Here is a 13076-nt window from a genome sequence, read left to right as displayed (position 1 = left end):
GACATCAGCACCGATCGAAAGATTGTTATTCAGAAAACTAATGTAACCGTAATAAGGTACCAGAGCCTATGATTAGTGGTCAATTTCCTGAAAAAAAAAGAAATGAAACACGTTCTTGTTTTCCAAGAAATTACAGGGCGCCCGTATCGCAAGTAACCATGAAGAACCAAAATTATCTGGGGCGCATTCAGTTGGCAGTTCAATCAGGAAGGACTGAAACATTGTAAAAATCGCAAGCAGCACACGTCGCTTACCAATGCAGATAAGATTTCTGACTTGCGCGCTGTCCTAAAAAACCGCATAATATGAATAAAATACTGCTTTCAGAGTGTGCGCATGGAAAACTTTTTGATGTCATCACCAGGTAAATCTTGGCGTTATATAACACCAAAGAATAAGTCAGTGCCTAGTCTTTGCCTAAACGATTCATTCACATATTGGCAACTTCTAAGTAACTCAGGCGCTAAACTAGTATTTTAGCTCGGTGTTTACTTAAGACGACGATATCACCCCTGGTTAAGCCTCTTTCAAAGAATTACCGCCCTTTGACGATATATGTTTCAATGAAGGAGGCGTACAAGCACTTTTGTTGAACCTTGATGTAAAGAAGTCACCGGGAACTGATAATGTACCAAATGTTTTTTTAGTACGATACGCGTTGTGGCGTTTACATTATCTTAGTTTAATATTTACTGAGCCTCCATCTCACGCATAGCTTCCGAGCGATTGGAAATGTCAAAAATTACACCACCTTAATCGTCTTGCAGGCCGATATCAATTCTCAACAGTTCCGTAAAAATCCTACAGCATATCGTATGGATCAAAGTTCGTAGAAAGACACAGCTTAATTAATTATCTTCAACATGGTTTTCGCCACAGTATATCTACCGTAATGCAATTCTTTTTAACAATTCATGATCTTGCTTCAGGCTTAGACAGGAATAGCCAAGTTGATAATATTTTTCTCGATTTCTAAAGAGCATTCGACCGGCTATCTCACACAGAACTATTGATTAAACTATATCCAATACTAACAAATGAGTCCTTGCTTCCATGGATTGAGTCATACTTTTCGTGCAGATGCCAGAGTGCAAATATACACTACAGTCGCTCTAATTACAAGCCAATAAAATCGGGTATTCCTCAGGTGTATGTTATGGCCCCTCATTTGTTTTTGCTTTTCAGAAATGACATTGCCGAGAATATTCCTGTTAATATCCGGCTCTCCGCAGATGACTGTGTACTATATCAAAAAAATTCTTGTGAACAAGATCAAGCTTTATTGAACGATACATTGACTAAAATAAAAGAGTGCTGCTCTACGTGCCAAATGTCTGTGAATAATAGAAATACTGGTGATGACAGTAACACCCCCCCCCCCCCGCACAAAAAAAAGCACAGCTCCTAAATTTTATATACCACTTAGCCGGTAAACACTTGAATGTCGTACGTAGATATAAGTACCTAGGAGTAATTATCACGTGTGACTTGTGATGGAATGAACCTGTAGCGTATGCAGAAAAAAAGGCACTGAAACAATTGGACTTTCTTAGACGATCGTTGGGTAGTTCTACGCCTGAGATAAGACTTATAGCTTATCATGTATTTATTCGACCACTATTCGAATATGCAGCATCTGATGGGACCCTTGGAAAGACACTAACATTGCGCAAAGGGAAAGTGCACAAAGAAAGTCAACCAGGTTTCGCTACATATGGCAGATATCACCATCCGCGGTTCTGCGAATCGCCAATCTAGAACAGAAAACCCGGTGGTATCACGAGAGGCTCAAGTTTCTCTGCCTATTATAGCAATGACAAGTGTACAAATTGACTATAAAACGCTCATCAAACCTGTAACCTGTCGCACTACACCATTTACCAACCCGAAATTATCGCCGAGTACTCATGCAAAACAAAGACATTAAAAATTCATTGCTCTTTCCCACTACCTCCGACTGGAGTGTACTGCCAGCAGATGTGGTCACGAGCCCGACAATTCATGAGTTTTTCAAATTTAGAAATATTGAGCTGTGAACTTTCTGCAATTTATTTTTCACACGACATCTAGTAAAACGTATTACTAGGCAGTTTCGTGCTCTTCTCAGTGTTCTTTCGTTACTTCGTTTAATATTTCCTATATGTAATACTCATTTTGTTTATACCTGTGCTTTTATTTTACCTACGTAGTTTAATCGATAATATTATAGCAGTTCCTGTTTTTCATGGCTTGTGTTGTTAAAAGTGTACTCAAATGTGCGATTAGCGCATTTCAAAGATCGTATATTAAAACTTATGCTGCTATATCTTGTATTTAGCTTATATATTCCTCCAGTGTACGCGACGGCAAATTCTTGTATTCTTATGGTTGTATTCGATTTTCACGCATGTTAAATTACCCAGTTTTGTACATGAAGCGCTTGTCCTGATATGCTTCTGCGAATTATACTTGATACCCACTCCTGCCTAAGCCCTGTAATTCCGACGGACGGTACCTAATTAAATACGTAGGCTTCGCAAAACAAAAATGCTCTTTGACGCGTTCGGTTCGCAGTTCAGTCACAAATGAGAGCTTTCAGATATCCATAGCAAACAGAGATAATCAATGTCTTTCATCAGTGTGAACACAGAGAGGGTCCCTGCTTGGAAGACAACTGAGTAATTGAAAACAAAGATAAGTGCAGCATAAGAAATATATAAAATGAGAAATCGCAGTCGTGGTATTTGAGGAGATTTGAAGGAGAAAAGACTGGTGAGAGTGGTGTAGCAGCACGTAAGGAGTAAGGTGAGGTGACAGGATACTTTCCAGGAATATCGTGGAGCGGACAGACGTAGGACAAGAGGTAATGGGACATATCTGGGAAAGAGCTTAGTCTTCTTCAGAGAACGTAAGTTGTCTGATGATGATGGCGGGTTCTTTTTGTTGGTGATTTATCTGAAAATCATGAGCTTACAAGTTTTTTGTCAGATTACGAAGGATGTTGACGCGTTTAAAGTATTGATCGTCGAGACGCGTTATGTTTGGAACAGTATTTGTTGTACTCGCCAGAAATATTGCGAAATAAACAGCATGCAAACTGCGTTTTGTCTGATATGTCTATTACGTTCCCTGGCAGACGACGAAGTCATCTTGCGCATGAGGAACTACAATTGCATATACAAAGACAAGACGGCACAGTACCTCACCCTGGAAAGGATAATAAAGTAAGGAAATGACTTGCGTGGTTCATTTATTTGTTTGCCGTTGGCGTTTGTAGTATGCGTCCTCACGAAACAACGCAATATTGAGTTTCATCACAAGCATGTATTTGTGGACACGATGTCGTTTAAAAGTGGTCCTGAAAATGTTCTGATGCACCTAAGTTTTCGCAGTCTTACAGGGTGACCTGGGAAACTCAGTAAAGACATTTCACGCAAAAGAAAGCTGTTCACCCGACTCGATCAATTGGACACCATAAAAAGAAAAGAATTAGTTTTGTAGATAAAGAAAAACCAAATCAGCATCGTTTTGCAACCACTTCTGCATCTACGCTATAGCCACTTCATGATCGCATTAGCCATATCCATCCGACGAAATTATAGCGAGGCTCTTTTTTTCTTCTTTTTTTTTCGAGTCAACGATATGACACTTAATTATGGAGCGTTGCAGCAATACGAGATAGAACGTGCCTGTTTATTTTGACAGAACCGAATATGTAGTGATAGGCACTGTTTAATTTATGACAGCTACATTGTATCAAATCTTTTCGCAATCCCAACTTCTACAGTTATAGATGACTAAATAAATGTATCAATACTGCAACGAAAAGCTATAGGCTGATCCGCAAGGCAGACCACGAATCCTTTGTGTGGGGCTCGTTTCTTGCTTTTTGAGGATCTCACTTCCGGTCTCTCCTTTTCCTGGGCTTAGGCTAGAAATGAACGCTTTCGCGATGTTTGTAATCACGTTTAATGCGGCACGTACAATCTGTCTCTCCATATCTTGTATGCGCAACCAAGCTTATGAGCCTTAGCACGGCGCTTTCGGCTGCGCGCTAAAACGTTTTTCCGGTGCCGTGGTCATGTACTCTTTGGCCCAGTAATCCCAAATTGATGCTTGGATCTGGTTCAAATTTGTGCCACGACGCTTCGACAGCAGAAGTATTCGTGGCCATTCGGAGCTGTTCGGAATCTTCGGCGTTTAGCTTAACGAGATGGGCGGTGCGTGCTGTACAAAGCCTCCGAGATGTTGCTGTGCTTGCCGCAAATCACATAGCCAAATTTGCCCAACGCTGTAATAAAAAACTAATTAAATAAATTGTTTAATATCATGTTGAAGCTTATGGAATTACGAGGAGTGTATTTCCACCCGGCCTAGGAACTCCGTTGCAGAGACAGCACATTCGCTTCTCTCATAGCCTTATCAAAAGAAGTCTATGGGCAGAAAAAAGGCTGCTTTGTCTTATATAATACAGTGGTTTTCCTGTTCGGAGGCCAATATATATATATATATATATATATATATATATATATATATATATATATTATATATATAGTCTTGAGAAATGACAGCACAGCGTCCGTTGTTGCGCACAGTATACTTTATTGACGTTTCGGCTGGTGAACCAGCCGTTCTGGACAAAGGTGGGTCCACCAGCTGTAGCGTTCTAATAAATGTACTATGCGCATCAAGGTACGCCCCGCTCTCTGTAATGAACTTGAGGCACTTGTCCCTATTTTTGTTTTTAGTCCAATATTGAACGTCCCCAACATGCTCATAGTAACATGTTGTACAACATGTTACAACGTTACAACGTGGGGAAGCGTAGCTAATGAAATTATCGAAGTGGAGCCCATTGTTGTGTTAAGCTTAGTCCGTCATATATCTAATGCTTCGACGTGGGATCGGCGAACAGGAATCGCTGGGACCTGTTTCATCCGGAGACCAACGCTGTGTGGCTGGCGTACGTGTGCGGCCACCTGAGCGACTACTTGACCGTGCCGAACCCTTCGGGTGACTGGCAGCGCAGGCTGGAGCTACTCGCGTTCATGCAACGTGACCTTCATCGTTTCCGCTCAGCCGACGAGTTCGTGTGGAACTACATCACTAGAATTGGCCACGGTAAGATCTGTGTTCTGTGCCCACACATGACTGACGCGGCTACATGTGCCGGACTACTTTGCGAGTTCGTGTGACAGCACCACCACCACGCGCCGGTCATTCCCAGTAAAAGTGATGTTGCAAGGCCGAATTCGGCGCCCCGAGAACCTCATCAAATTCGTTTGCTAGGTGCCCATCATTTTTCTTTTTTTTATGCTTTGGGATAGCCTCTCTGCTTGCATTATACAGTAATAATACTGCACACGCGCAAAGCATTTAGACACCGATGTCTTCTCATTTCCTTGCCTTGAAGCGGCTGTTGGGGTACCGTGGTAGATTGCAACGACCTCCATTGTTGTGCACTTTTCAAAACAATTATGCTCATGTTTCGAGGAACGCACTGCTGTTTTCTGGACCGAGGTCTGTGTACCGTATTCACTTGGGTCACTTGCCTGAGATTTACGTATGGCTCAAGGTTTCATATTCCGGAACTGATCGTAGAAATAAACCTCAAATCGTAATAACACCGAAAACATGTCAACAGCGATATAACTAATTCGGCAGCATACATTAACGGTCCGGTAAAATATATGAAGTTAGTTTCCCTACTTGATCTTCAATGTACATGTTATAAGTACTTTGTAGGCGATCCTCTCTCTTTTCTATTTATCATCCTCAACACCATGGTATCACGAATATCAGCAGCACTGAAGCGGTTGATGGTAAGAATGAAACACAATCGAGCTAAACGAATGAATACACAACACCGATCAGGTTTAGGTTACCTTTATTTTGAACTTCATTAACGCGTGTACGACAGATCCCGAAGGTGTTTCAGAACGTGGTGGAAAAGAACAAGACGACTGTTAAGAGTAAAATTATGCGTGTGCTCCGGTACGCCGGTGGCTTACCTGACCTGCGTATGTCCAGTCCGTGTAGAAAAGGATGGCGCTGCAATGGTCAGGAGATCTGGCAAATTTGCTTCGATTACTTATGTGCCCACATTCGGCAAGCGCCTGCAGATGCTTTTGCGGCGTTGAAAGGGTGCTCCACTTTCGTGCCCGGGCAGCGCGTGGAGCTGGCTGATACACTCAGGGCAAAGGTAGCGAATTCAGCTCCCACATGCGGGAAGTGGTCTTTTCCTTATAGTTTATACATATGACTTATAACAGTTAGGCATTGCTGTTGGACGCAAAAGGAATGTTACGAAGGAAACGCACACGAGTAAAATGCCTCAACTATAAATTCATTCAGTTATTCAAAGAATACAACGCAGGGTGCAATTATTACAACCGCGCAACATACGGCACAGATGACGTGATAGTGCTAGTCTATCGGTAAAGATACTAATTCCCCTCGAAGAAGTGCATCTCTGCGGACTATAATGGTATCAGTGGGTCAGACCCACGCAGGAGCTTTCTTACCCATAGGGTGTGCTTGTATAGGATATCACGTGCTGCTTTACTACCACTTTTGCCCATAATATTTCCACGCGATAAGCACGGCTCACATGGGCTGGAATGCACGCAATGATGCGTGCCATCAAATTTATTTAAATAGTTTGAATGCTCCGCCAGACAGTTACTTAAACATCGGCATGTCTGAACCAGCTGAGAGGTGTAGAGCTGCTGGCTAACCACCGCACCACAGAGCACACTATGCTTGACGTGTTTTTCGTGCACCCTTTTACTTCCGTACTCGCGGTGCGAGGACATAATTAGGCTACTTTGTTGGAAACTGGTGAAAAATAACATGGACGCCGTATGTAGCAGCCAGCTTGAACATGTCGTGGCTTGTTGAGATTATCGTTGGGCACAACTTCAGGCATAGGACAGGGCTCAGGTGCGGTGGCGTCTGTGCTTTTTACGTCCGATTTTGGAGTCCTCCTCCAGATCTTCTTCAACTTTCAAAGAATAGATTCGAAGAACAGATTCTGTCACAGCACCATGGCCTATTCAGGGAAGCCGGTTTTTGAAAGTCTGTTGATCTGCTCTGAAGAGATAGGCTGCACATTTTGCGGGCATAATTTCCGCAACCCCGATTCCACAGAATAAGAAGCACCCTTCAAGTGAATTAAACATGAGGCTGATGTCTAAAAACTACAATGCATCAGTTGACTCAGAAGTGAACAGCATCCCTTGTTCACATCGTCTATATCCGGCTAAAATCAAATTGACGGCATCGTGCCCAGGCAACGGGCGCTCACGTTCTAAAGGAATAGAAAAGTCAGCTTGTCTATAGATGACAAAAAATAAGAAGGGCTCAGAAGAGGTTAGAGTGACTTGTCAATGTGAGATAGATATTGACATAAAATTGGTGCATTCTAGAAACTAATAGAAATTAATTTCTTTTTGCACGTAAATGCGATCAATGCAACACACGAATGGTGCTCAGTTAAAATAACAAAAACTACAAAATTCCAGATTGCCATTTCAAACTTGCTCATAAAGCTAGGCTCATCATCGTCATAAGTGCATTTTTTTTTTCACCGCAAAGACAAGATTACTATAAGCAGCAGAATTCTGTGTATATTCAAGTAAGACCCGCCCTCGCGTAAGGCCGGTTTGAAGATGGTTTGAAGAAGAAAAAAATGTTTCGCTTAGCGTCACGCAATTATTTTCTCGGGGTTTAGTTCTGGAAGCTGCTACTAGATGGCACTAATTTACTTACCAATGATAACTGCTGGGAATTATTTCTGGTGGAAATATTTCTCCCGGGAATTACTTCTACGATTCTGCAGAAATATACTGGGAATTACGTTATCTTTTTAAATATATATGTCCCAATGTCCTACGTATACGTAGGACATTGGGCGAAATAATTGCAAGAGTTTGATGGAGCAACCCTTCGGCCCGTTTCAAAGGGGATGCTTATAGCATACCAATTGTGTCATCCGTCGACTATGGCAATATGATCACCGTATCCCGCACTCTGCACGAAAACTAAACCGAAACTTTCGATACTTCCCTAGCCGATTGCGGCGGCTGCGATGATCGGCGAACCATTGCGAGAAGCACCACATCGGTGATCAGGTGGGAAATCGGATGCACTGGTGGGATTGATGACGACATGAACCGGCGTTTGTGCCAGCAGGCGATCAGCCAGCAACTATCGTGAACGTCTGCCAATTTAGTGTATGTGCTCACTGGATGCAACGGCGTAAACTCGCGTGTGCATGTAAACCTAACAAAAACAACCCCCGCCCCTGACCCCCCCAACTGATATTGCACAGCGCAGGCTAAACTGACAGTGGCGAGCATGAAGTTCGAGTGAGCCATATCTGCACTGCACGATGGGTGAACATGAAATACAGCCTCGGCTATTATCAAATGCCATGAAAGCTTTGTTTTTTTCAATACAGCCCAGCATTGAGCAAACGGTTGTGAATGAATTTCCTGCTGTGCTGGTGCTCTAAAGAAGGAAATTTATATGGGCGACAGAGGTCACTTATTTGGACTGCCCAATTATTTGGATATTTTTGGCGGCATTCATCCGTGTGCGAAAAATCTGCCGGTGGCTCTAACGAGTTCCCAGTCATCCGTCAATGATTGCGTTGTATTGTAGTGCGAGTACGATTAGAGAGGCGGCAGTGAATAGCTATAAGCTTGCCGTTTTTGAAGGCATTACCTAGCAAAAATTCAACTGAAAAGGAAGTGCTGTCCTAGCACCAGTAAATGTCGTAAAACAAGTCCCCCCATTTTCACCGTTAGAGCGTAACTTACGTTGGTATTATCACAAAATTGTACGCCTTCACCTAAACTATCGGTCACGATAGTGTCGCCAACCCTAAGTAGCTAAAGAAGCTTTCTTTACCCATGAAAGACCTGCTTGACCATATGATCACATTAGTCTGCACAGTGGATTTCAATTACTTAAGATTAAGAAAACGGCACCAAAATGGCCTTTGACGTGCCCTTTGGCAGATTAGAGTTCCCTTTATGGATACCAAGTGGCAGCAGCTGTCAGTCGTTTTGTGGGAGCCCCTCGCAAAGGCGGGAATAAGTGTTGCTCTGTGAGTAGCGTTGCCATGCATCGCTCCAAGGAGTAAGTGTGTTTCTTTTTTCACTACTTGTTTAAGCAATAGCCAGATATCCTTACCTCCGTATTGCTCTTTCAATATGTGGCCTTCAATGAACATTTGTGAAAGATTAATGTTTTATTTATCCATGAACGAACGTGTTATCTTGCGCGTGGCCATATGGCCACGCTGGGCCTTTAGGCTACCTAACTTTATTTCTTTGACTGCATTCTCATCTCTTGCACGTCTGCTGGGGCGTTCTCGCAGTGGTTATTCCTTATTATATTGTCTGAATAGGTTGATGTTGGAAGAAATAGCGAAGATAGTCGTAGAGGAAGATGACGACGTGTTAGTGATTTATATCGAGCTGCCAGAGGCTAGTACCTATTCGGATGAAGACTCGGCCGATGAAGACTCAGGTGGGCTCATTGGTAATCTAAGCAAGCGCTTGCTATGAGCCGGCGCTGAAACGCGGAAAGCCTATCCGCTTTCGGTATAAAGTATGGTGCCTAAATGCCAAGAACAGATACCTTGTAAACTTCAAAGTGTATCAAGGCAAGCCGGGGATTCCGGAACATCTGAAAAATATGGAAAGTACTTCGCAAAAGCAGCGGTGCCACTTCTTCAAACGGTGGAAGAACTCGCAGCAGAGACGCACGACCTTCCTTTCTTTTTCTATTTTGATAATTTAATCACAAGCATGCAGCTACTCAGGCATCTCAAGGCAGCGGGCTACGAAGGCACGGGTACAGCGAAGCAGAACCGCGTTCCCAAAGAGTGTCCTACCGCTTGACCAGAATTCATCAAGCGCCAACCTCGCGGGAACGAAGATACCGTGCTGAGAGACAATGGGATAATTGCTGTCCGCTGGATGGACAATTCTGTAGTAAAGATCGTAAGCACCATTCACCGCGTAGAGTCAATGTCATCTGCAGACACGTACTCTCGTGTTGAGAAGAAGCGAATCAAGGCGGCCCGTCCAAACACTGCTGCTCAGTACAAGTTTTATAGGAGGAACGGACCAGATGGATGCAAATGTAGGCGCCTATAGGATTGAATCTGTGTCAAAAAGTGTTGATGGCCGATTTTCACTTGACTTTGTAATCTATCACTAACGCTCGGGCGCTAATTCGTAGCACAGGGTTCAACGTCACGCAGGTAGAATTCCGCAGGCAAATTGCACAAAACTACCTGATGCGAAGGGACAATAAGCCTAGATGACCTGGTCCACGCAGCATCCCAAAGACTGGTGATTTCCAGAATGGCACACGGTATGACCAAGTGGCCCACTTGGTTGCACCAATACCTAATGGCAAGAGGTGGAGGTGTGCATGAGATAATTGCAACAGCGCGGTGCGCACACAATGCACAAAGTATGACGTCGGCATGTGTATTCCATGATTTAAACAATATCACGCTAAATCAGTGCTCGACTACTCGCTATGTATGTCTTTTGTGATGTTTCATGGCTTGAAATAAATGTTTTTAACTTCGGGTATTTTGCTGTAGCGTAAGGGCCTAGTGTGACCATATGGTCACGGGCTATATTTCTAAAACTAATTAGGCAAGAGTAATAAATTCTTGCATGTGAATTATAAGTATAAAGGTAAGCTAATATATTAGATTTATTTCAAGATAGCAAGAAAAAAAAGAAACCGGTCTCTAATGGGTTAAGGAGATTATTCAAAACAAAACTTTGGACCTTGTGTAGACATATGTAGACATGTTTCTTATTTGCCTATAACAGTACTGTCGCGGCATGCGAGTGTACTGTTGCGCATGTGCAATAACTGTGCCCTATTTTGACTCGTTGGGATCCCTTAATCGGTTAGTAGACTGCTGTGGTTGGGTTAGTGCGCGTGTTCTATCCACGTGTCTTTTTGTGCTCACAAAATACACTGCTTGGCCCAACGTTACTAGACTAGCTTCAGTTTTAAAACTCGGCGCCGTTGCGCGGAACCGCCACCTGCCCGCGCCTTCGTGGCGCTGCAGTCGCGCCCGGCTCCACTTCCTCACCAGCCGGCTACGCGGGCAGGCCGGACTAAGCACGCGGTGCAGCGTTTGTGCATTCTGTGGTTCGTTGTTGACAGCGAATTTTAGCAAGCATGTCATCCGTGGAACCGTAGCCTTCGCCTAGTTTCTTAAGAATATCAGCAGACGGTGCCGAAGTGCTGCTTGCCTGGCTGCATAGGCCGCTATCGGAACGATGTACCAGAAACACCGATATTTGGCACATACATTCATTCAGAACAGGTTACGGACAACATATGCTCAGAAACACTCTTCCGCATCTCTTAAACCTGTGCCAACATTACAATTTAAATCTCCAACGCACCCGGTCAAAAGATTTGCGTCATATTGTTTCACTTATAAGTGAAAGGGTGGCACTTCTGTTTGAAATGTACGACATGATATTATGCACATCACTATGTTTTGTGGAATTGTACATTTTTGTAAAAATTGTCATTTGTGATATTCCTTTTTGTCTGTACTCATATGCTTGTACTGTTTGCCTTTTTTTTCCTAAACATCATGTTTTGTATCGGGGAGGCGAGAGCCCGTCAAGCTGGATATGTAGCTTTTTCTCTCCCCCTCCCACATCCTTGGGATGGAAAATAAAGGCATTATTATTATTATTATTATTATTATTATTATTATTATTATTATTATTATTTCGACAGTTCGGCGCACCACTTTTTCTGTGCTCTCAGCAATGCGACGCTTCGCTCGGCGTGGAACAGAGCGATTCCTCGTGCCGACCGCGAACTTTCTGCGAAATCCACGGCACGTGCTCGTGCCACTGCTCCCGCGTTCGTCGTCATCTTCCACAGCTGGCTGCGTGGCCGTTCATCTTTCCACCGTAGAATTTCACTTCACTTCTGTCTTCGTAATGGGGAGGCCGCGTTTACGGGGGTATGAGCCACTCATGGTCTTACGTAACAGAACGATTTAATTTTGAAGAAATAATTTCGAAGAATAGCAAGCGGCAAATCGCAGACGAAGGCTGCTAACCACGCCGCCGAGCAAACTCGAGACATCGAACGCAAGCGACAACTGCGAACTGCGGGCATACCGTCAGTGACGTCGTTCTCTCCGTCGCAGCCGATTGTGTGTGTAACCTCATGACTGAGAAATACTTCAATGAACCCTCGGGATTAACCCAGTGATAAACACAGGGGCCGCACGTTTCAGCTCCGCTGATTAAGCATCTGCCCGGAATGAAAAATCCAACTCCTTTATTTATTTATTTATTTATTTATTTATTTATTTATTTATTTATTTATTTATTTATTTATTCATTTATTTATTTATTTATTTATTTATTTGTGGCTTGTGTGCACCAAGACCAACCTCATCTTTCTTTTTGCAGCGCTTCTTTAGTGTGGTGAGAAGCTTCGGTGGGGATGAAGATCATCCTACAATCACGCACTTTGGCCAGATATGCAGGCTCGTGAGCCTAAACTGCGCGAAATGTTAAGAGGAAGCTTTAGCTCGGGCCCAACTCCGACGCGGCCTATTCAAATACATGTAAAAACGCAAAAACGTTTTTCTTACATAACCCCTGGACCGATTTTAATGAAATTTGTTGCATTTGAGAGAACAAGTTAAATTCTAGTGACTGTTGGAAGTGGAATTTTGATTTAGGGCTTGAATTTTGGTAAAAAGATTTTCAAAACTTCACGATGTTTGAAAAAGATAGAAGCATGAAGTTTACAAACTAATAGCTCTGCATCAAGAACAGATATCGCGATTCTGTAAACGGCATCCATTAGACCATTCAAAGCGGACGAATTTGTTATGCCAGTTTACATCTTACATGAATTTGTTACGTTGTTTACGAGGGTTCTGCAAAAGTTGTAATTACACATTTTCCCATTTTTTTAGGTTCATGTGTAACATATCAATTTTGTCCGCTTTAGATGTGCTATCAGGTACAATTCACAGAATTGCGATATCATTTTTTCTTGCTGAGTTACGG

At 43.0% G+C, this 13076-nt stretch overlaps 1 protein-coding gene across 3 annotated transcripts in view; it reads left to right on the top strand.

Annotated features, from left to right (window-relative positions):
- The window catches only part of LOC139055930 (serine/threonine-protein kinase haspin homolog), a 61692-nt gene that overhangs the window by 47326 nt on the left and 1290 nt on the right, over nt 1-13076 (top strand). For all 3 annotated transcript variants that reach the window (XM_070533588.1, XM_070533589.1, XM_070533590.1), the window contains 2 exons: nt 3116-3203; nt 4895-5100. In XM_070533588.1, coding sequence (XP_070389689.1) covers nt 3116-3203; nt 4895-5100 — 294 coding nt within the window. The remainder of the gene's footprint in view (nt 1-3115; nt 3204-4894; nt 5101-13076) is intronic.

This window comes from Dermacentor albipictus, chromosome 2, assembly GCF_038994185.2.
Source record: "Dermacentor albipictus isolate Rhodes 1998 colony chromosome 2, USDA_Dalb.pri_finalv2, whole genome shotgun sequence".
NCBI classification, from domain to species: Eukaryota; Metazoa; Arthropoda; class Arachnida; order Ixodida; family Ixodidae; genus Dermacentor; species Dermacentor albipictus.
This window is presented reverse-complemented; position numbering and strand designations above follow the sequence as displayed.